Below are 20,856 nucleotides of genomic sequence, written 5' to 3'. Positions count from 1 at the left end.
CCAATTTAATTTCTCCAGTGCACACACACACACGTCTCTGTGTGTGCTCGTATCACATGCTCTGGCTTCGTAATGGCCACAGTTGTTGTTATGGCCAAAGTTCGTACGTGAGGGTCGAGTTGAGTCGCAAATAGCGGCAGGACCATGAGATGGGGAGATCCTGCTCACAGGACAGTGGCAGCAGCGGCAGCAGCAGGCAGCCGTCCTTTCTGGTGGCCGTTAGCTGGTCGGGTCGTTTGTACATATTGCATCAAAGAAAACTTTTCCCTCACACACACACACGCAGTCGCAATGGAAATGCGGGAGAAAAGCTGGGTAAAAAAGGAAACGGCTATGGCAACAAACGGACAAGGGACAACGCCAAAGGACATGGCCGAATACATGTATGTGTGTGTGTGTTTGTGTCGGCCCCCCTTTTACACATATATGTACAGGCATATGTACCACATGTCCTATGTATGGGAAAAGGGAGTGGGTTTTGGTAGGAGAGTGGGAATGGGCATCCCAGCAAGGACCTAGTACCCAAAAAAAACCTCCTCCAAGTACCGGCCACGCCTTCTTTTGGCCAATCTTTGCGGACATTTATGTCTTTTTAGGCAAGGAAAAAGGCTTTAGAAGAAGTCTTTTTCTTTTAAGTAATCTTTATTTATTTATTATTTAATTTAAACTTTAAGTTTTAGAACTGAAAACTTTTAAAATAGCACTAGAAAACCTGGTTATTTATCAGTAAACAGCATAGAATATACAGAAAACATAGATATATCAATACTGTAACAATATATAAAGTTTGATATATAAATCTATAAATCAAAGCAAAATTTCATACTATTCTAAACAAAAACCAAGGAATTCCTGAAGCTTTTAGTATTAATTGAAAAGATTGGTATAAATTAAGTTTCGTAAAATCCAAAAACCCCTGAAGATATTCTCTTTATAACCCATTTAATATGATCAGCATATGTTGCATCCTACAAACAGTTCAATTTTTTTTAAAAATCTTTAAAAATTCTTTAAATATTATAGAAATTTTTGAAATATTTGGGGACTAAAATCGGTTAGGGCTCCCCAACCTCAACCACAAGGCTCAACACCAACCCCAAGGACCACAACCCCAAAGGCACCTCCTTCCAACTCCACTCTCCCCCCCTCTGTTCCATGGTTAAGAAGGCAATCAGAGTCCAGAAGAGCAGGCTCAAAACCAGGACCAGGACCAGGACCACGGACCAAGGACCAAGGACCAAGGCCCACGGACCAGGGCTGATCTCTGGGACAAAATATTAGTTCTGTCAAAATAAATTTCTTTGAGTAATGTAATCCCATTTTGTGGTCTTCGCCCACTGAGGCGAGCAAAGGGGGAGGGAGGATGGTCTCATTTTTTGCACCACCCAACCACCCAACCACCCAACCACCCAACCCTACCCCTCCACTCCTTTCCACTCCTTGGTCACATATCGCATCAGGCTGAATATGAATGCGATAAATCTGTTCGTGATTGTTTTTTTTTTTTCGTGTGTGTGTGGGTGGTTGAGGTGTCCAAAAAAAAACAAAAAAAATGGCAGCGGAATTCGCTAATCCCAAACGAAGGGTGGGAAACGGGAACGGGGGGAGAAAGGGGGTTTCCAGAATTCGCAAATTTAGCTCAAATCCCAATCTGAGGTTTCAGCTGGCCTTTATTACACTATTTCCTAAGCAGCGCCAATCTAGGCTCAAAAAAAAAGCGGACAAACGAGGGGGGTAAATACACTTAAATAAATTAAATTGTAAAAGAAATATTAAAAGAAAAAAATATTTAAGAAATTAACATACAAAATATATTATATCTAAAATATCGTAAACTTTGTATTGGAAATCTAAGTTTTTAAACAATTGCAACGAGTTCTAGGATTAAAACGGCAATTTATGATAACTAAAACATTTCATTTTAATTATTTATTTTACTCTTAAAATTTTCTCATCTTTTGAAATAATAATTATTGCTTTTTTTTATATGACACTTTTTTTCGACCTATCAAAGATTAAAAAACGCATAACTAAGGCAAAAAATCGTTAATTTTGATTCGGAAAGCTGTTCTATGCTAGTTTTTTTTAGATTAATAAATCTGCATACTCAATTTAAAATGTTAAAAAATTTAAATTTTTATCACCAATTTTTGACAATATAACCCCTAAAAATATTTTTTAAATTTAGAAAAAATTAAATTTTTATCGGACATGGCTAGATTGATTCCCCTTTTGATGCTGATCAAGAATATATATGATTTATGGGGTCGGAAATGACTACTTCACTGCTTTTTAAGCTTCTGACTAAAATTATAATACCGATATTTATCTATATTTTTATGTGACAATTTTTTAGACAAACCAAATTTTAAAAAACTCATAACTTGGTCAAAAAATCTTTAATTTCAATTCAAAAAACGCCCTAATGTTAGTTTTTATTAGGGTAATAAATCTGCATACTCAATTTAAAATTTAAAAATATTGCAATTTTTATCAAATTTTTCGCCATTTTAGTGATGGAACCCCTTACAAAATTTTCAAAATTTTGAAAAAATTTAATTTTTGTCGGACAAAGCTAGATAGACTCGGTTTTTGATGCTGATCAAGAATATATATGATTTATAGGGTCGTAAAGGACTCCTTCACTCAGTTTTAAGCTTCTGATTACAAGTATAATACCCTGAAGGGGTATAAAAATAGGTCATTTACATTAAATTTAATTTTACGTTAAAACTCATATTTAAATTCACTTTAAATCCAACTTTAAAATTTTTCAAGTGTAAAGCAGACCAAGGAACTCAGTCGATTACGGACACATGTATTGTCGTTTCACGCACATGGAGGACGTGACCAGGTGGGTGGATTGCCTGTCCCCGCCCCCCATGCCCAAGGCCGCACACCCCACACCCCACACACACACACCCCTTGCTGGTGGGTGGAGTGTGCACGGCTCTTGACTTGGTCGCCAGGATGATGACAATGTCTCCTGACAGCTTCTGCGGCCTGAGCCTGTGATTGCCAAAAATGCGACACGATGACGGCAAGGGATTGCAAAAAAAAAACATACATATATATAAATAAACAAAAAAAAAATACACCGAATAAACCATAATATATATGTGCATGTATAAAAAATGAAACCCAGAAATGTAATACACTCTGAGGGGGAGTAGGACGTACCACACACACGCAGCGGCAGACATTGATGAGGCCAAATTTCTGTGATTCGTCATCTAAATAGGTTTTCCCCGACACAAACACACACACTGCGGGAAATTGGTTCACATTACACACACACACACACACACATTTGCGGACCGGGGAAAATTGTCCAATCTTTGGGAAAAGCGGCCCTCGGCAGCTGAGCAGATTTTCTTCCCACCGCAGGACAAAAAAAAAAAGCACATCAAAATTCGCATCATTTAAATATTTCTTCTATTTTTCAACATAAAAATAAAGGCTAGAAAGAGATTATTTAAAGTTTTTTCTTATTTTTGACATATTAAAAAATATTAAAGATTTTCTAAAGCTTGAAAATGGTTTTCTGCAATAAAAAGAAGTAAAACTAATTAAATAAAATTGTATCTAATATTTTTCTATAATTATTATAAGTTCAACCTATTGAATATTTTGTATATCCAAAACTTCGATTTATCAAAGATTATGATACTTATACCCTTGCAGGTATTATAACATTTATCAAAAGTTTGCAAGAAGTAATTTCAAAACTTAAAAACCATATTTCTATCCTTATCAACAGCAGAGCACCATTTTCTTAATAAAATTAATTTAAAGTTTAAAAATTTGACCAGTTTTAAAAATTTTCCATTTTAATCTAATTAGAAAAAATCACAAAAAACCTTTCCGAATTAAAAACTATGCTTAGCTTTGAATGATTTAAACTTCAGTCCCCCGGAGCTAATAAGAAATTGTTGATATAATATTTAGACCATAATTAGGTTTCTTTTTGACAAGTTATAATATTTATTACAGCATTAATGTTTAATACATGCTAGAAATCTTAAAATATTATAAGCTCTTGACAATTAAGTGAAGTAAAGTTTAGTTTAAATTATGCAGAAGGTGTGGGTATCAAGGCTAGAATGTGTTGTTGTTGAATTTGTTGTTGAACTTTTGGAAAAAGGAGGAGCTTCTTTTGGTGACAGGTAGACAATGAAGATGGTTTTACGTCTTCCTGCGGCGTTGTTGAATGTGGTGTTGAATGTGTTGTTGTTGAATGTGTTGTTGTTGAATGTGTTGTTGTTTAAGTTTTGGAGAAAGGAGGAGCTCCTTTTTGGTGGCGGTAGACAATGAAGACGGTTTTAGTCCTTCCTGCGGCGTTGTTGAATGTGTTGTTGAATTCGTTGTTGAAGTTTTGGAAAAAGGAGGAGCTCCTTTTTGGTGGCAGTGAAGATGGTTTTAGTCCTTCCTGCGGCGCTTCTTCTCAATGGTGTCGTCGGTCGAGCGCATTTGCTTTAGCTGGCCTTTGCGGTGAGCACGACGACCTTGGGTTTCCGAATCTTTTTTGTCTGTCTTAATATTCTCTTCTTGCTCTTCTTTTTTATTATTCTCAGCTTTCTTCTTGTCTTCCTTCTTGTCTTCCTTCTTGTCTTCCTTCTTGACTTCCTTCTTGTCTTCCTTCTTGTCTTCCTTCTTGTCTTCCTTCTTGTCTTCCTTCTTGACTTCCTTCTTGTCTTCCTTCTTGTCTTCCTTCTTGTCTTCCTTCTCTTTCATCTTCATCTTTTCATCTTTCTCCTCATTTTTCTTCGTTACCTTATCCTCGTTTGGCTGCATCACGTTCTCCTCGTTTGGCTGTATCATGTTCTCCTCATTTTGCTCCATCACGTTTGCCTCACTTTCTTTCATCGCGTTTGCCTCATTTTCTTTCATAGCTTTGTTCTTCACATTGTTTTTCTCTTTTTCCTCTTCGTCTTCCTCCAATTCATTCACGTTCACCATTTCCTGCTCCTCTACCATTGCCTCCTCGTTGTTCTCCTCCTTCTTTTCCTCTTTCTTTTCCTCCTTTTCCTTCTCCTTCTCCTTCTCCACCTTCTTCTTTTCCTTTTCCTCCTCCTTCTTCTCCTTCTCCTTCTCCACCTTTTTTTCCTTTTCCTCCTTCTTTTTCTTCTCCATCACCTCCTTTTCCTTCTCCTCCTTCTTTTCCTTCTCCTCCTTTTCCTTCTCCTTTTCGTTCACCTCCTCCTTTTCCTTCTCCTTTTCTTTCACCTCCTTCTTTTCCTTCTCCTCCTCCTTTTCCTTCTTCTTCTCCTCTTTCTTCTCCATTTCTTCCTTCATCTCGACCTTTTCTTCCTCTTCTTTTTTGGTCTCCTCCATATTTTTTGCCTCCTTATTTTCCTTCACCGCATCGCCCTCGCCTTTATCCATGTTCTTGCCGTGCTTCTCCTCCTTCTTCTGCTGCTCCTCCTGCTTCTGCTGCTCCTCCTGCTTCTGCTGCTCCATCTCATGGTCAATATCAACTGACTCATTGGACGAGGACGCTAACTCCACAATGACGACCATGATGTATTCTTCTTCTTAACGAAAATGGACGAAAGCTTCTTGGATACTGCTCCAACGACTGCGAATGGAAGTTAAAGAGAATGTAATAAGTACGAGAAAATTTTTCAATGCGCATGCGCACACGCTTTTGAGGTATATACCGCGATTTCAATGAGCTGACCAACGATGTGGATCCCGATTTAGATTGAGAGCACGAGTACGAGGTGGCTGATGAATCTGCCAAGAAATAAAATTTTAACTAATTTATTCACTTAAAAAAAAAAAACCGGAGAACACAAACCTTTGCTAAGGCTCTGACACGAACACACTGAACTTGAAAGAACAAATGCTGACACAAGTCAATTCAATAGTGATGGGATGTGTTTCAGTAGCTTTTTCTAGATTTTTCTCTATCGATAAATGCAAACGATATGCAATTTGCCAAAAATTAGCTAGAATGTTCTGCCTAGCTCTCTTTCCGTCTCTTTCTCTCACGAAACGACAGAAGAAAACGAAACAAAATGGCCGACATTCAAATTGGACACAACGCACAAATGAAATAAGCTTTCAAAGAGTACCTCAGATTGCCTCGGCTTTTCCCCACAAGGAATTGAACGACCAGGTCGTGAAAATTCGTCCACTGTCCACCTCCAAACGTCGCCGTTAAGCTTCTACTGGAATGCCACCGGCGAAGAGAGAAGCGATGAAATGCGCATGCGCGGCCATCGTATTAATGCCTCTCTTTCTCTCTAACGCGGTTTCTTCACCTCTTTTTCTATCTCTCCCGAAAAGGCAACGAAAGAAGAAACCGAAAACAAAATGGCCGAAATGGGGACTCTCTTTCTCTCTTACACTCCTTCATTCATTACCTTATTCTCTTTCTGTCTTGAAAAGGCAACGAAAAAAGAAACCGAAAAAAAAATGGCCGACATTCAAATTGAGAACAATGCACAAGACAAATAAGTTTTCAAAGAGCGCCTCAGCAGCGTTGACTTTTCCCACAGAGAAGTTAACGACCAGGTCGTGGAAATTGCTCCACTGGCCACCTCCAGACGCCGCCCTTGAGCTTTATCTGGAATGCCACCGTCGAAGAGAGAAGCAACGAAATGCGCATGCGCGGCCATTAAGACCGAATGTGTCGTCTTCATGTTCGAGGACGCCGCCGAAAGTGGCACCTAAGGCACTTCTTAAGACCTAGCACCTACACCCACACATGCATACATACATATGTCTAAACTTACCTTTAGCAGGAGCAGAAGATATTCAGAAGAAAATCACCAGGGTGCAGGTAAATGTTGGAAACTACCTCCTCTTTTTCTCACTCTGAAAACGACCGTGAAGATCCCGATGACCGTGAACTATGGCGAAGTGGTAGACGAACTCACAGGTTTATAAATATTTAAGAATATTTAAATTGAACGAAGAAGTCAAGACCAACTATCAATGCGCACGCGTAACACGTTCTGCGAAAATTTTCAAGCTTTGAAAATTGGTGTTACCAGATATGTGGCGAAAGAAAAGGAAAATGGAAAATGTCATAAATTCCTTTCAACCATTTTTCAAATGCAACACTAAGTAGTTTTGGTAAGTGTTGGTTATTGATGTTACCAGATAGGCACATATCGAAAATATAAAATTTAATTAAAATATATAATTTCCTTGTAATAGAAATTTAAATCACACAATTTGCATATTTTTTTGTGAATTTTCTTTATAGAAAAGAAAGTCTAAAACCCCTTAATTTGTTTATAAAAATACTTCATTAACAACTGAAATTTCAAATGATTTTTATCATCCTTTATTTATGATCTATTGTAAACATAGTTTTAATTGTTAATGCTCCATCACTTGTGGTGGGGGTGTCAGAAGGAGAAATTAAAAAAAATGGTTAGGATATTTCAACTTTAAGCCTAAAATACATAGAATTGATAAATTCGCCAACGCTGCGAACGAGGCAAACGAGGTTTCCATATATCGAATCCGATGCGAATGTTACGTTAACCACTAAGTATTGATTGATGCCAAAAGATGGGATGGATTGGATTGGAGCTTTGGGAAAGCAGGAGTTTTTTTTTTTGGGAGGAAGTAGGAGGCGGCGGCCTTAGTTCAGCCTAGAGCGCTTCTTGGCAATGGCATCCTCGACGGCGCGCAGTTGCTTCAATAGCTCCTCGCGGCGTGACTTCTTGCCATCGTCCATGCCTAGATCCCTCGCCTTATCCTTTGTCTCCTTGTCTTTATCCTTCTCATCCTTGTCCTTATCCTTGTCCTTTGCCTGTGGCTCCTTCTCCTTGTCCTTGCCATGCTGCTGCCGCGGCTCGTTCTCATTGTCCGAGTTGGCTGAGTTATTGGGCGAGGCCAGCGCAGACACTCCCACCATGTTCGACGTCTTCTTAATCTCAATGGAAATGGGTGAACGCTTCTTGGTCACTTGTTCAACGGCTATTGGATGAGAGTTGAGGAAAATGTTATGAGTATGGGGAAATCTTTAGAAAATCTTCAGAATATTAACACTTACGCTTCTTGATTAGCTTTCTTTCATTAAGAGCCTTGTCGGTGGCTCTTACACGCTTCTGGGGAGTATCGCGGGATCCCGAAGAGCTGCCAGATGATGAGGAACCTGAATCCGATTCCGAGTACGAAGTGCTTGATGAATCTGCAAGGGAATGGAACAGATTAACAGATTAATATATGAAGAAACAAGCAAGAGAAAGGAAAGAAACATAAGGACACATGGATCCAAGAATTCATATACTCTCCCCACCTGAGTCAGATGAGCTGGAGCTGCGACGACGTCTTAGCTTGTCAAACTTCTTGGGCGTTGGCGAGGCAAGCTTCTTGCGCTTTGAGGCGGGACTATGTCCACCGGTTCGCTTGTCCAAAGCCGGACGCTTGTATGAAGGCGAAAGGCTGCCCTCTGCAACAAGGAATAACAAAATTATACATTAAATATAAAATTAAAAAAGAAAACCAATTTCAAACTCACTAGAAGAGTGCCTTGGACGTCTTGGTATCTGGCTGGGCGAGCGCGCTGTTCGACCGCTAAGACGACGCCCTGAGGAGGCCGAGGAGGCGCCTGCGGCCAACTTGTGCGAACTGCTGCCATAGCGTCGTTTGTGTTCCGGCGGCGGACTGCTCGAGCGCGACGAGTCCGAGCTGGAGTCACTCTGCGAGCTGTTCGACGTCGAGTAGGACGAGTTGCTGCTGTAGCTGCGACGATCACGGCGGCGTCGCTCCTCACGCTCATACGAGCCACGTCCCATGGACTTGGAACGCATCCAGGGATCGTTCCATTCATCACCACGGCCTCCATGGCCACCGGCTGCCTCCACACGCTGGACAATCACCTCGCGCGCAGGTCTCAGCCTGCGATCGTCCTCATAGTGTGGCATTCGATGCGGCGGCAATTCTCGATATCTCGCCATGCGCCCATAAGCGTCCACATCCTCGTAATGGTGCGCCGATACATACGGACCTCGACCGTAACGATCCGCTGGCGGAGCTCCATACACCGAGTATGGCGGCAGGAGAGCACGCGGATTGGCATGACCATGGCCATGGGGATGCGGTATGGCATGCGGATGCATGGACAGCGGCATGCTGAGCGGATGCAGCATGGCTGGATCGCGGGACGATGATTGAAGTGGTGGCGGTGGGGAACGGGCCAAGCTAGTGCCGCGCTCCTTGAGGTAATACGGATCCTTCTCCAGTTCGTCCGGCGAGAGGGTGAGGTTCATTTTCTTATCCTCAAAGTCCATATCCTGCTCCTTGCGCTTATTGGCCTTACGCATCATCTCTTTGGCGGTACGCAGACCCCTTTCCCAGGCATTCTCCACCACGGGTCCAACCTCGGGCAGCCGGGCGTCGTGACCGCTGCTGTATAATGTCGGAGCATGGAGTAGTGCCGGTCGATGGAGCAGCGCTGGTCGCTCAGTTCTATAGTCATGATAATCGGCTGCTGAGGCAGCATGAGCACTGTACGCGGAGGAGCTGGCGCGAGATGTAGAGCTAGAGGGTCCAGCTGCAGCAACAGCAGCAGCAGCTGCCGCCGAGGAGGATGCTCCTCCGCCCTGTATAGGAACGGAGCGAACGAGGCTCTCGAACATCGTGTAGTTACCCTTGTCGGTGACACCGGGATGCAGGAAGCGACAGCTCATGCCCCAGGTGCACTGTCCACGTGTATAGAAGCGACACACGGGCTTGGGTTCCGTTTCCTCGGGACGCTTTTCATCCTCATCGGATACCTCGCCCTCTTCCAGCTCCTCTTCATCCTTTTTCTTCTTCTGAGCTACCGACGTCGATGATGAAGTGACTGACAAGGCCTTGTCTTTGGCCTCATCCTCGCCATCCTCAAGGCTACCATTGCTGGCAATACCGTCTAGGGTCTTGCTCTTGGCCTTGCTCTTGCCTTCCTCATCATCATCGGCATCCACTTCGCCATCATCATCATCATCATTGTCCTCGCCGTTGGAGTCACTGTTTTTGTCACTACCAACGCCATGGTTGCCTTTATTCTCGACAACATCCTCATCCATTTGCGACTCTGTGGTCTTGGCCTGTTTTGTTTCGCTGGCTTTGATCTGCTCTGGGCACTCGCCCTCCTCTGCTTCAAAGTCCAAAGCATCATCGTCATGGGTCTTCACCAGATCCTCCTCTAAGCCAGAGGCTGGTGTGCGTCCATCAAGCTGGGAGGCAGGGAAAACAATAATGAAAATAGAGTTGATTTAAGGGATGAAAAGATCAGAAACATACCTTGGCATCCTTGCTGGCCTTGCCTGGCTTCTGTCGACCATTTAGCTTGACCCGTTTCCCCTCATCTTCGTCCTCTTCCATAGCGGAGAGTGAGTCATCTGACAGAGCGCCATCCTCCTCCTCGTCAGCAGCCTCCTCCTCCACCTCCATCGGCTTCTCTGCCTGGTGGCGTGAGTTCTTCGGCTTCTCTTCAGCCTCAATATCGCTGACATCACTCAGATCCTCATGACTGATGTTAAGATCCACAGCCGCTTGGTTGTACAGCTGCGGACTGTTGCTACGACTGCGTACGGAAGAGAGGAACGATTTGGCGCTGGGCGGTGAGCCAGGTTTCTCGGTTTTCGAGGCCAACGGAGATGTTGCGGGTGCCGCCGTAGCCTCTAACTCTTGCTCTGGTTTGAGCTCAGGCTCTGGCTCGGGTTCTATCTCGGGCTTTGGTTCTCGCACTGGCTCCGGCTCTTGTTCTGGCTCTGGCTCTCGCTCCTGCTCTGGCTCTCGCATTGGCTCTCCCTGTGGCTCTTGTTGTAGCTCTGGCTCCGGCTGAGACTGCTGCTGCTGTGGCTCTTGCTCGATCTGCTGTTGGCGCTCGGGTTCCGGCTCATCTTCACTGGACGAACCACTCGAGGAGCTGCTGCCACTGCCGCTGTCGCTGCTGCTGCTGGAGCTTTTCTTTTGCTTCTTGGACACATCACTGCGACTGGAACTGGAGCTAGAGTTTGAGGAGGAGCTGCTGGTGGAACCGCCGCGAACAGAACGATTTAGTGTCCTGGCCGCTTCAGATACTTCTTCCTTCTGCTCATCAGGATCCTTAATGGAATTATCGGGCGAATTGGAAAGAGACTCCGACGAGTTGGACGGAGAGCTGGCACGAGAATCGTCCGACTCCATGTCGAGGACCATCGGTTTGCCGCCTTACGCCGTTGTTGTTGCGGGCAACTCGAAAGGTCCACGCCTTCCTGCAGGAGATGGTTAAATGGACAGAGATTAGTTTTCAATGTTGAATTAAGGGGGGGGGGGGAAAACAAGAAACAACCTTCTTGGGCGACACGCAACTAAACTCTTCGGGAACCGAGAGAGGAACTGGATTGGAGCAGCGAGTCGAACATTTGTTGAGGGGATTTAATCTTTTCCAGAGTTTCTGGACACTTAAGCGGACAATTAAAAGATAATTTACTGAATATTCTAAAAAATTTTAAGCACTATTTCTCCATTGAATCACTTATTATGAAATGAAATTAAAAAAGCAGACTCTTTGATTGGTAAAAAAGAAAGGCAGCGAAAGGTCAGCGTCACCCCCAACAAATGTCGATAACTGTGTGATTGCCACGATAACGCGATGGGCATTGCAATCAATAAATAACGTATCATTTGATTTTTTTGTGTTCTTTATTTTGTTTTTTGTTTTTTTTTTTTGTGGGAATGAGAGAGGGACGGGGTCGGAAGTAAAGTTTTTGTTTTTTCTTATTGAAAATATTGATTGCTGTTTGTTGGCTTTTTGTGGGATTCTTACCTTCATTGCGTTTATTAGCATTTATTTATTTTTAATTTTATTGATTATATCGTGTGTGTGTGTGTGCTACGGCTTGTTTCTTTTTGCATTTAATTTTTGTCGCGAACGAGAGCGAGAGGGGGGGATGGGGAGACAGAGCGAGCGCAGGAGGCATTTTTCTGAAAGAACAACAACAATTACAATTGCAAATACGGGATAACTTGCGCCATTCCTCTTTACATTCTCATTCTCGCAACGGCGGGACGGTCGGTTTCCCTCTCTCCCTTTGGAATTGTACACACACAAGTAGGACACGCACGCACGCACGCACACACACACACGAACACACAGAGGCACACACAGGAGAGAGTTAATTATTTTCGGACTTTTGCGCACTTTTCGCGACCGAGAGTCAAATTTTTTACTTAACAACTTTAACCACTTTTCACTTACTTTCTTTTACTTTTACATTTACTTTTACTTTTTCAAGTTTTACTCATTTCTCTTATACTTATACTGTTTCTTTTATACTTTTTTGTTTTTGTTTTTTGGAGGGGAAAGATAGAATACTTGAAAATATATCAATTTGTTGGTCTGAATTTGCAATATGCACATTTTTGTTGCTGCTTACCTATGGTTGAGTGGGTGCGAGTGAGAGTGAGGGAGAGAAGTACTGAGAGCCAACGCCGCCGCCGCTACTTCTCGGCCGCCGCCGTCGTCGTTGTTGCCGTCTGCAGTGCTTTTCCCCCTTTTCGTTTGGCGCTGCGTCCGATGGGGAACCTTCAACTCCTGGTTATCCGGATGGCGCTCGTTACCTGGATCCTGTTTCCAATAGCAATTCCTGATTTTAGCTGGCGAGAAACGCGTTCTTTTTCAGGGTCCTCGGTGTCCAAACCAGCGTGACCGAACCGATAACGATAATAAATACTACCCAACATTAAATACTGAAAATATCATTTTAGTAGTAAACTAAATTTAACTGAATAGATCTTTGGGCTTATGTTTTGTATTGAAATACTTACGACTTCTTATTCATTCAGTTTGTTATTTTCTGCTACCAAAAATATAAACATGAATTATCATTTATTCAATTTAAAAACCATTTCACCAGATTTTGATATTTAAAAAATACCAGAAAAGTAAGAAAAATGCTGCCAGATGGTTGCATTGGCGTTCTCCCGCGGTTTGACGTTTCGCCGGAGTTGCCACTAGGCTGGCGGAGTTGCGCTTTCCAGCACACTTTTCAATGGTGTAGCTAGTGGGGGTCAAAATTGAAAATAATTACTTAAAAAGATATGAATGTATTATTTATTTACATAGGAATAAAAATTTTACCAATAATAATTATGTATCCATTTAAAATGTATATATTTACTCAGTCAATCATTTAAAATCTATGCAACCCCTGTATATTTTTTTTCGCTGCGCCTCTGGCAATTGCCTTTCACATGTAAATAGCTAAATCTTATCTCTATCAGCCGGACTCCCAAACAATTATGGCAAAGCATTCAAAATTAACGGAATTTATTTAGCATAAGCACTTTAATTACGCAATAGGAGATCGTGGAAATAAACCCAATCCCAAAGTGCCCGTCGATCGTGTGTGTACACACTGGCCCAGAGATGCAGCTGCTTACGAAATCGTTACGTTTCCATCCAGCCGGCACAAGAAAGAGTCCTCTTCAGGCGCTGCTCCTGCGGAATGGCTACTTCCCCACTCCTAGCAACGCTTCTTACTCCACGTTGGAGCCCGTGGAGATGAGCTTCGAGATGTACCAGGGCGAGGGACAGCCCACACAGCCGCCGCTGATAACAATGCATGGCCTCTTTGGCTCCAAGCAGAACTGGCGCGGTGTCAGCCGAGCGCTGATGCGAAAGATTCCCAGAAAGGTGAGTGTTTTCCTCCAGTTTTCTTATTGTCCCTTTCCATAAGACTCCTTCCTGCTATTCCAGATCTATGCCGTGGATGCCAGGAATCATGGCGAAAGTCCGCATTCCAGTGTCCACACATCGCAGGCCATGAGCGAGGATATCCGCCTATTTCTTCAGAAGCACCAGGCTCTGAAGGCCGCCTGTCTGGGTCACAGCATGGGCGGTCGCGCCATGATGTTCTTTGCCCGTAAATATGTGAGTTGCAGGCAGGGCGAGTGCTGGGGTATCCAGTATTAAGGAAGACTTCATCAATTATCCTTTTTAGCCCGAACTAGTGGAGCGTCTGATTGTGGTGGACATATCGCCCGTATCGGTGCCACGCGGCACCGAGGAGATGAAGCACATATTCGAAGCCATGCTCAACCTGAATCTCTCGCCCAGCCTAACCTTGTCCGAGGGAAGGAAGATAGCACGGGAGAGCCTATTGGAAGCCACGGATGACGGGACGGTGGACTTTGTGATGCTGAATCTGCGCAAGGATCCACAGACTGGAGCGTAAGTGGGAGGAAGTGGTTATAATTTTAGTCCGACGCTTAAAACTAAGTGAAGGAGTCATTTCCGACCCTATAAATCATATATATTCTTGATCAGCATCAAAAAAGGAGTCGATCTAGCTATGTCCGGCAAAAATTAAATTTTTTTAAAATTTTGGAAATTTTATAAGGCTAAAATTGTCAAAAAATTTGAAGAAAAAATTTAATTTTTTTACATTTTAAATTGGGTATGCAGATTTATTAATATTAAAAAAACTAGCATAGCACAGCTTTCCGATTTAAATTTAATGCTTTTTTGGCTTAGTTATGAGTTTTTTAAGTTTTGATTTGTTCAAAAAAATTGTCATATTTAATATATATTCAAAGAATGCGTTTTTTTTTAAGCTGATCGATCGATGATCAATCTTTGATCTTCTCCATATATTTATATAAAATATTTATCTTTATTTTTTAGATTTTTCTGGGCCTGTAATGCCCCGGTGCTGCGTGACTTTCTCACCCGCTTCGAGGATTACAGGACAAACATAGACGAACTGCCTCCGTACACGGGCCCCACCACCTTCATCTGTGGCTCCCATTCATCCTACATGAGGTTGTATCCTTATTGATTCCTATTAAAGCTTATAAATTAAATATTTCTTTGTTTTAGAGAAGAGCACTGGCCAGAGATTTTGAAGATGTTCCCTGAGGCGGATATCCACTGGTTGGATGCCGGCCACTTGGTGCACTTTGAGCAACCGCATGAGTTCCTTTCCATAGTCACCAATTTCCTCAAATAGAAGCTTAAAAAAAACAACTAAATTTGTTATGTACCTAAAAATTATGTACAAATAAAGAGGCAATAAGAATGAGGCTTTAAGCTAAATTAATGATAGAAGCTTATATTTATTTGTGGGACTAATTTTAAGGTAATTTAAAGCTTAGGAAATGCTTGTTATACTTTTAATTAATTAATATTATTATTTGTTTTATTAAAAACTTACCTGCTATTTTGTAGAACCATCATTAAGAGGGAGATGGAAATAATATAATAACATAATACTTAAAAGTCAATTGAGCTTCAGTAATTAATTTAAATGTAAAACTAATTAATATTTTAAAGTATATATTCATTCTTTGTCAAAAACTCACTAAAAACGCTCAAAGAAACTAAGGTTTTAAGTATTTTTAAAACCCTTTTTTTAAGAAATATATAAATACTATATAATATAAACCCCTTTCTATCCCCAACAACAAATAGAAAAACTTCAAGTAGTGGTGTATGTACATTTAAAATGTAATTTAATTTAATCATTCTTGTTGTTCGGCGTGTGATCGATCTCTCATTAGATTCATTCGATTTTTGGGGGGCTCGAGGTTTCTTCTTTCATTTCTAACCATCTTGAGCCCCCTATTTGTTTATCTTTAGTTCATTTGTTTAAAAAATATACATACACAGGACACGAAAAAAATGCCATATAGAACAGAGAGCGAGAGCGAAGCTGATGGAATATAAATCTTCATAACGTGTGTTATCCTTCCGCAGCCTCCTCCTTTCTCCTACTTTTGCATACAAAAAATTGACAGCAAGTGATGCTTATCCTTTGGTTTCGTGTGTATATATGTGTGTGTGTGTCTCTTGAGTGTGTGATGTGTATGTATGTTTACTTACAATTAGAAATAAATAAAATATGTATAAATATATATATATATATATATATAAGAGATACCGAAAAAATCAGGCGAAATCACATTGCACTTAAAATTAAAGATCGGGGAAATTATTTATTAAATGAACACAGTTTGCGTGCTTCGGTGTGTGTTTTATGTGTGTATCATGAGTGTGTATGTGTGTTTGTCTTTATCCTTGCTAAAATACATCAAACAGGAATGGTGGGTAAAACTCTCGTGCTAAGGCTAAAATGGCTGTGATAATTCCCTCAAATTCGATGTGTGTAGAGTGTGTGTTTGGAGTGTGTGGTGTGTGTGTGACAATTCATTTGGATTTTGTCTCACAGCTTTTGTAGTAATTTTTAGTTATATTAGTTTTGCTCTAGTTCCTTCAATCCTCCTCCTTAGTTGTAGTTTTTGTTTTTTTTCATCGTTCATTTTATAGATCCTCTTAGATTCCATTTGTAGATTCTGCTTTTAGATCCTTTTTCATATCTCCTTTGTAGATCCTTTTTCTTTTGTTTTAGATTCTTGCGTTTTTTGTATTTTTGTTTAGACTATAATGCCGCCATCGTAGGCGTAATCGGCTTTGTTGTGCATGACGAGTCGGTTTTCCACAAAGTAAAAGCTGTCCGAGCGTGTCTCAAAGGGGCTCGATATCATCTCAGCCACTGTTGGGATAAAAGATAATAATAAGACATTAGTAAATTCATTAAATTTCCTAAATAAATGGATTTACATTTAAAAAAAGCCAAAGTTGAGTCTTATACTAACATTTTCCTCAGAAAACCTTTTGAAATATAAATTAAAAGCTTAAATAAATTTGTTAAAAATCAATTAAAGGTCATAGAAAACTTGTAAACTAACACTTCTTTCAGAAAACGTCACAAAAATATACATTTTAACCAATAATAAATTAGTTATCAATAAATAAGGCTCTTAGTTACATTTTTAGTTTAGATTTTCTTTAAATTAACATAAAATAAAGTCTTAACTGACTCTAGGTTTTCGAGTTTAAGGAAAGAGCAGAGCAAAGCCTTGACCTACATTAAGAGGCCCCTTCCCTTGTGCCATTTTTTGGCCACTGACCTAAGGGCAGGCATTATGCAAGGCGCTAACGTAATTTAAGTATAAAATAAAGAAAAAAGCCTCATTTAAAATATATACATTAAGAGAAGTAATATCTTGTATTAACTTATTGAACTAAAGAAACTTAAACTGAAAAATTAATTTAGAAAAAATAAATGATGGTTCTTAGGGAACAAATTGAAATCTATATTGATTTAAGTATCCAAAATATTGAAAACTAGACTATTGCACTTAAAAAAATTGGATTTAAAGCTGAAATAGGGAAAACTCAGAGATTATATCGACAGAAACATCGAAATTATCAAAAATCTGGATTATACTATCTTTTTAATTCATGTTTACGTTAAAATATAAAAGAATTAGGCTGTATATCCATAAAAATATTAAAAACCTTACTAACTTTGATTAAAAAAATGTTTAAATATTAACAAATTTATGATCTAACGATGAAATATAGATAGTTTCATTAAATCTACGGATTGTATCCCTATATATTATCTCTAATCCCTAACTACAACCCACAATCTGGGTTCCAGCTCTCACCTAGGTCGGGTGGAAGATTAGGAAACTCGTAGATGTGCTCGCACGTATTCTTTGAATATGGAAAGCAATAGCCGAACTCAAAGTCAAAGGTCTTGAGCAGGCGGTCGCGAAAGAAGTGACGCTCAATCATTCGGAAATTATTCACTGGCTGGCTGCCCACCGTGAATTCCACACTGTAAAAACAATAAAGTTAATAAATATATACATATATAAATGAGATGAAGCTATAGATGCACTCCTTACGTGGCTCCCACTGTCTTGAGGTTGAGAAATGCCGGCGTAAACTGATAGCGTACATAGCGGCCGGCATTCGGATCGGCAGTGTCCTCCAGCGTTAGCTCCTCGGCTGCCGCCAGCATGGTCTCCTCGACGGATAGTCCATCTGGGAACTGTTCGCTCGGCGGCTTGGCAATCTCAAAGAGCACCGCACCGCTCTCTAGATCACGGATCTTGAAGCGTGTAAAATCAATCTCGAACACATTTGCATTGGCGGAGCACAGATAGTCGTCGGTGATCTTGGTCAGATGCAGCACATCTTCGGGCGTCACACTGGAGGGCTCCGTCGATCGCTTTGAGTCGCCTGCACCACCAGCACATCCATCTCCACCGACGCCGGAGGAGGACGCCGCCGCCGCCGCTGCTGCCAGACCGGAGTTGGTGCCACCATTGGCCTCGCCGCCGACGCCGCTGCTGGTGGCACTCGTCCCGCTGACTGAAGAGGAGGAGGATGAAGAGGCGCTGGCGGCAACGGCGGCGGCTCCAGCGGAGGACTGCTGCACGGGATTTAGTTGTTTGCCCACCACACTCATATTGACTAGGATTTATTGGTTGGATTCCGGGTTTTTGGAGGGTTTCCTGTTGCGGCTACTGAACAGTTTCTGGTGGAGATTTAAGGCTCCTAACTGGCTGGCTGCTCTCTGGCTAACGATGGCTCACTCTGTGGAAACGAAATGCGTGACAATTAAAAGGGAAAAACAAGAATGAAGGAGAATGAGGAAATGTGTAAACCTATTGGAAAGGCGTTCAAAGGTAGGCAATGAAAAATGTACATACATATGTACATATAAAAGGAATTCATTTAAATAATATAATTTACTCAAAACTAACGTTTTTAATTTGTTTGTTTTAAAACACATCAAACACAAAGCAAATAAGGAAAATAACTGCCAACAAAGGAAAACAGAAAAATAACTGCACACTTACCCACACATACACACACTCCGGGAGTTGCCATCAATTGGAGCAGGATTTTGTTAGTTATATACACATATATATATATATATTTACATATATGTATAGGGCTTCCTATCCTTATTTGTCAACCTCCTCAGTCTTTCGGAGGGGAAACGGCGAAACCACAGGTAAATGTCCGAAACGAAAACGAAGTAATAGAAGTGATAAAATATAAGGAACTGTAAAAACTGCACACACACACGAACTGCTCGAAACTCACTTACTCACACAAACGCAGGCTGCAAGTGTTGCCATAACATTCGCTTATTCGCTTTTCGCTCCCTCTGCCAGCAACAACAACAACAACAAGAGCCACAGTTACAACAAACAAACGACAAAGACCAAGACGTTGATGATGATGATGAAGAAGAAGAACAACAACAGCACACACACACACCGCGCTCAACAATTTGTAAGTATGTGTTTTTTGTATAAATACAAATTGAGGAGAAATCCAGCAACAAGCTCGAAGAAAGGCGCGACCCAATTTCTGGAAAAAGCGCTTGTCCTGTCCTCCTCTTTGTGTTTGTTTTTCTCTCCTTTGGCGTCCTTATTGTGTGTGTGTGCGTGCGTGTATTGGCTTTGTTTTTGTGCGTTTTGTTGTTGCTGCTGCTGCTGCTGATGCTCTGCCGCTGCGCTGCTCTGCTGCACAATCTGAAGCAGTGTGACCGTGCCGCAAACACAACAAATATACCACCAATCGATATATTTGCAGATGTTTCACAGAAATATCGATATATCGTATTTGAAATCAAGCTTTCTGCAGTCAAAGCCTTAAATTATCCTCAAATATTAAGTATTCTGTAAGAAATGGATGAAAATAATGCATAAATTTGATAATGTTGTTTTAAATTTAAAACGCCGATGTTGCCATCTCGGTTTGGGAATAATTCGAAAACTCCCGCTTCACTAGTTCGTTATTTTTATCGAACTTGTTTTGTAGCTATCGGAAACGATAGCTAGGATAACTAGGAAAAAGTGTCATATCTAAGATAAATTTTCCTTTGGCGCGTGTATAACAGTTTTTCGAATGTCTAAATAAATGTTTTTTCGACCATCGGCGTGTCGAGCGCATTTCCCCCCTCCCACCGGTTTCGTGACCAACAATTAGTTAATATCCATGCCGTCTTGGTCTCAAGTGCTTTACCATCTGGATTTTAAGAAGTGGAGGAGATAGGAAGCGGTTTCCGATTCGGTTTTCACACTCAGACGCACGGGCGCCGCTCCAACAAGAGTGTGTGCACACTGGGAAAAATACTATGTAACGGAAATTTAGATTTCAAAAAATGTAAATGCAATTTTAATTCACTAATTGCTAATATTAAATTAACTAAAATTTAATTCGGTCAAATATTATTGAATTATATTTATTATTATTTAAAATGTAATGTAATTAGTTTTTTATTTTTTTTTTGTCAGTGCAGGAGAAAACGGCTTGAGTTCAATTCTAGCTCCTCTTTTTCGTATGCTTATTTTCTTGTTATTGTTGGGCTCCTTAAGTGGGTATTTTAATATTCGCAGCCGGAGGAGAGCCAAGGAAGTGTTAAGTTTCAGGGGCCACATATGCACTTATCCCCTTGTCTGCTCCTTCGTTCGTTCCTTCTTCTTGTACTCCTGCTCCTTATTCTCCTTCTGCTTGTTGCACAGTGGGACAAAAATACCATAAGAGCAGCAAACTTAACCTCATACATACGCTTACGTAATGTGGTAAATGTGCTGTATATATCTTGAAATAAAATAATAAGAAAATCCCCAAAGGTTTACACGCCCTTCATGATGGGAATCCCTTTGGTTTTGCTTATTTATGACCTCTTAAAAGGGGTTTAAAAGTCGGTTCATAAGATAAAGACACTATAAAAATGACTATTAATGACTATAAGTTATTTATAAGGCACTTAAAAAATTTTAAAAAATATTACTTAAGACCATAAGCCATGTCTATAATTTAGGTGGAATTATTAATATATAAATATAGTTTATAATGCCTTACAATCTATCAGAAAACTTTATATTTCTAGCTAAAAAGAAAATATTTGTAATACAAAAATTTGCCTTATTTAATTTATAATTTTTAACATCAAAACCCATGTACCAAACCCACTGTGCCTAGCCGTTCGCGTTTCCTGTATGCGCCCGTATCCGTGTGGCAGAGTGGCAACGTGTTCGCTCCTCGATGCA

General features: G+C 40.9%; 4 protein-coding genes across 13 annotated transcripts; 1 reads left to right on the top strand and 3 right to left on the bottom strand.

Moving 5' to 3' along the window:
* Positions 1 to 3,960: 3,960 nt before the first annotated feature.
* LOC110183548 (uncharacterized) lies at positions 3,961 to 7,032 on the bottom strand. 3 transcript variants are annotated; one of them, XM_086827511.1, is made up of 3 exons: positions 6,741 to 6,966; positions 5,661 to 5,736; positions 3,961 to 5,578 (listed from the first exon to the last, which is right to left on the bottom strand). In XM_086827511.1, exon 3 carries the CDS (start codon positions 5,518 to 5,520, stop codon positions 4,420 to 4,422), a length of 1,101 nt encoding a protein of 366 aa, XP_086683637.1. In that variant the 5' UTR covers positions 5,521 to 5,578; positions 5,661 to 5,736; positions 6,741 to 6,966; the 3' UTR covers positions 3,961 to 4,419. The 3 variants fall into 3 exon arrangements, with proteins under 3 accessions (XP_086683637.1, XP_086683636.1, XP_086683638.1); XM_086827510.1 differs by lacking the exon at positions 6,741 to 6,966 and adding an exon at positions 5,801 to 6,175; XM_086827512.1 differs by lacking the exon at positions 5,661 to 5,736 and having other exon boundaries at positions 6,741 to 7,032.
* A 237-nt stretch (positions 7,033 to 7,269) lies between these two features.
* Positions 7,270 to 12,886, bottom strand: LOC110183533 (uncharacterized). Of its 6 annotated transcripts, none has more exons than XM_086827508.1 (8): positions 12,760 to 12,886; positions 12,369 to 12,664; positions 11,759 to 12,267; positions 10,249 to 11,204; positions 8,483 to 10,181; positions 8,261 to 8,413; positions 8,015 to 8,152; positions 7,270 to 7,938 (listed from the first exon to the last, which is right to left on the bottom strand). In XM_086827508.1, exons 4-8 carry the CDS (start codon positions 11,146 to 11,148, stop codon positions 7,601 to 7,603), a joined length of 3,228 nt encoding a protein of 1,075 aa, XP_086683634.1. In that variant the 5' UTR covers positions 11,149 to 11,204; positions 11,759 to 12,267; positions 12,369 to 12,664; positions 12,760 to 12,886; the 3' UTR covers positions 7,270 to 7,600. The 6 variants fall into 6 exon arrangements, with proteins under 6 accessions (XP_086683634.1, XP_086683632.1, XP_086683633.1 ...); XM_086827506.1 differs by lacking the exon at positions 12,760 to 12,886 and having other exon boundaries at positions 11,759 to 11,916; positions 12,191 to 12,306; XM_086827507.1 differs by lacking the exon at positions 12,760 to 12,886 and having other exon boundaries at positions 11,759 to 11,916; positions 12,191 to 12,267.
* Positions 12,887 to 13,142: 256 nt separating this feature from the next.
* Positions 13,143 to 15,032, top strand: LOC110183539 (sn-1-specific diacylglycerol lipase ABHD11). The gene is made up of 5 exons (XM_020951839.2): positions 13,143 to 13,627; positions 13,691 to 13,864; positions 13,935 to 14,164; positions 14,618 to 14,755; positions 14,813 to 15,032. The coding sequence occupies exons 1-5, from the start codon at positions 13,361 to 13,363 to the stop codon at positions 14,940 to 14,942; spliced, it is 939 nt and encodes a 312-aa protein (XP_020807498.2). The 5' UTR covers positions 13,143 to 13,360; the 3' UTR covers positions 14,943 to 15,032.
* Positions 15,033 to 15,415: 383 nt separating this feature from the next.
* Positions 15,416 to 19,378, bottom strand: unc-119 (unc-119 lipid binding chaperone). 3 transcript variants are annotated; one of them, XM_020951801.2, is made up of 5 exons: positions 18,903 to 19,378; positions 18,649 to 18,777; positions 17,689 to 18,382; positions 17,446 to 17,618; positions 15,416 to 16,484 (listed from the first exon to the last, which is right to left on the bottom strand). In XM_020951801.2, exons 3-5 carry the CDS (start codon positions 18,252 to 18,254, stop codon positions 16,366 to 16,368), a joined length of 858 nt encoding a protein of 285 aa, XP_020807460.2. In that variant the 5' UTR covers positions 18,255 to 18,382; positions 18,649 to 18,777; positions 18,903 to 19,378; the 3' UTR covers positions 15,416 to 16,365. The 3 variants fall into 3 exon arrangements, with proteins under 3 accessions (XP_020807460.2, XP_020807461.2, XP_020807459.2); XM_020951802.2 differs by having other exon boundaries at positions 18,907 to 19,378; XM_020951800.2 differs by having other exon boundaries at positions 18,899 to 19,368.
* Between the last annotated feature and the right edge of the window lie 1,478 nt (positions 19,379 to 20,856).

Source organism: Drosophila serrata, unplaced genomic scaffold (genome assembly GCF_035046125.1).
Source record: "Drosophila serrata isolate PLE 108 unplaced genomic scaffold, ASM3504612v1 contig_176, whole genome shotgun sequence".
Classification (NCBI taxonomy): Eukaryota; Metazoa; Arthropoda; class Insecta; order Diptera; family Drosophilidae; genus Drosophila; species Drosophila serrata.
This window is presented reverse-complemented; position numbering and strand designations above follow the sequence as displayed.

What these genes read in the sequence shown, in the direction of transcription:
- LOC110183533 (XM_086827508.1), bottom strand. Translation starts at nt 11,148, where the DNA reads ATGGTCCTCGACATGGAGTCGGACGATTCTCGTGCCAGCTCTCCGTCC. An exon ending in ACGTCCAAGGCACTCTTCTA is followed by an intron (nt 8,414 to 8,482) that starts GTGAGTTTGAAA and finishes TCCTTGTTGCAG; the next exon opens with AGGGCAGCCTTTCGCCTTCA. An exon ending in CTCCAGCTCATCTGACTCAG is followed by an intron (nt 8,153 to 8,260) that starts GTGGGGAGAGTA and finishes ATTCCCTTGCAG; the next exon opens with ATTCATCAAGCACTTCGTAC.
- LOC110183548 (XM_086827512.1), bottom strand. Translation starts at nt 5,520, where the DNA reads ATGGTCGTCATTGTGGAGTTAGCGTCCTCGTCCAATGAGTCAGTTGAT.
- LOC110183539 (XM_020951839.2), top strand. Translation starts at nt 13,361, where the DNA reads ATGCAGCTGCTTACGAAATCGTTACGTTTCCATCCAGCCGGCACAAGA. An exon ending in TGCGAAAGATTCCCAGAAAG is followed by an intron (nt 13,628 to 13,690) that starts GTGAGTGTTTTC and finishes CTGCTATTCCAG; the next exon opens with ATCTATGCCGTGGATGCCAG. An exon ending in TGTTCTTTGCCCGTAAATAT is followed by an intron (nt 13,865 to 13,934) that starts GTGAGTTGCAGG and finishes TATCCTTTTTAG; the next exon opens with CCCGAACTAGTGGAGCGTCT.
- unc-119 (XM_020951801.2), bottom strand. Translation starts at nt 18,254, where the DNA reads ATGAGTGTGGTGGGCAAACAACTAAATCCCGTGCAGCAGTCCTCCGCT. An exon ending in CTCAAGACAGTGGGAGCCAC is followed by an intron (nt 17,619 to 17,688) that starts GTAAGGAGTGCA and finishes TTGTTTTTACAG; the next exon opens with TGTGGAATTCACGGTGGGCA. An exon ending in TAATCTTCCACCCGACCTAG is followed by an intron (nt 16,485 to 17,445) that starts GTGAGAGCTGGA and finishes TTATCCCAACAG; the next exon opens with TGGCTGAGATGATATCGAGC.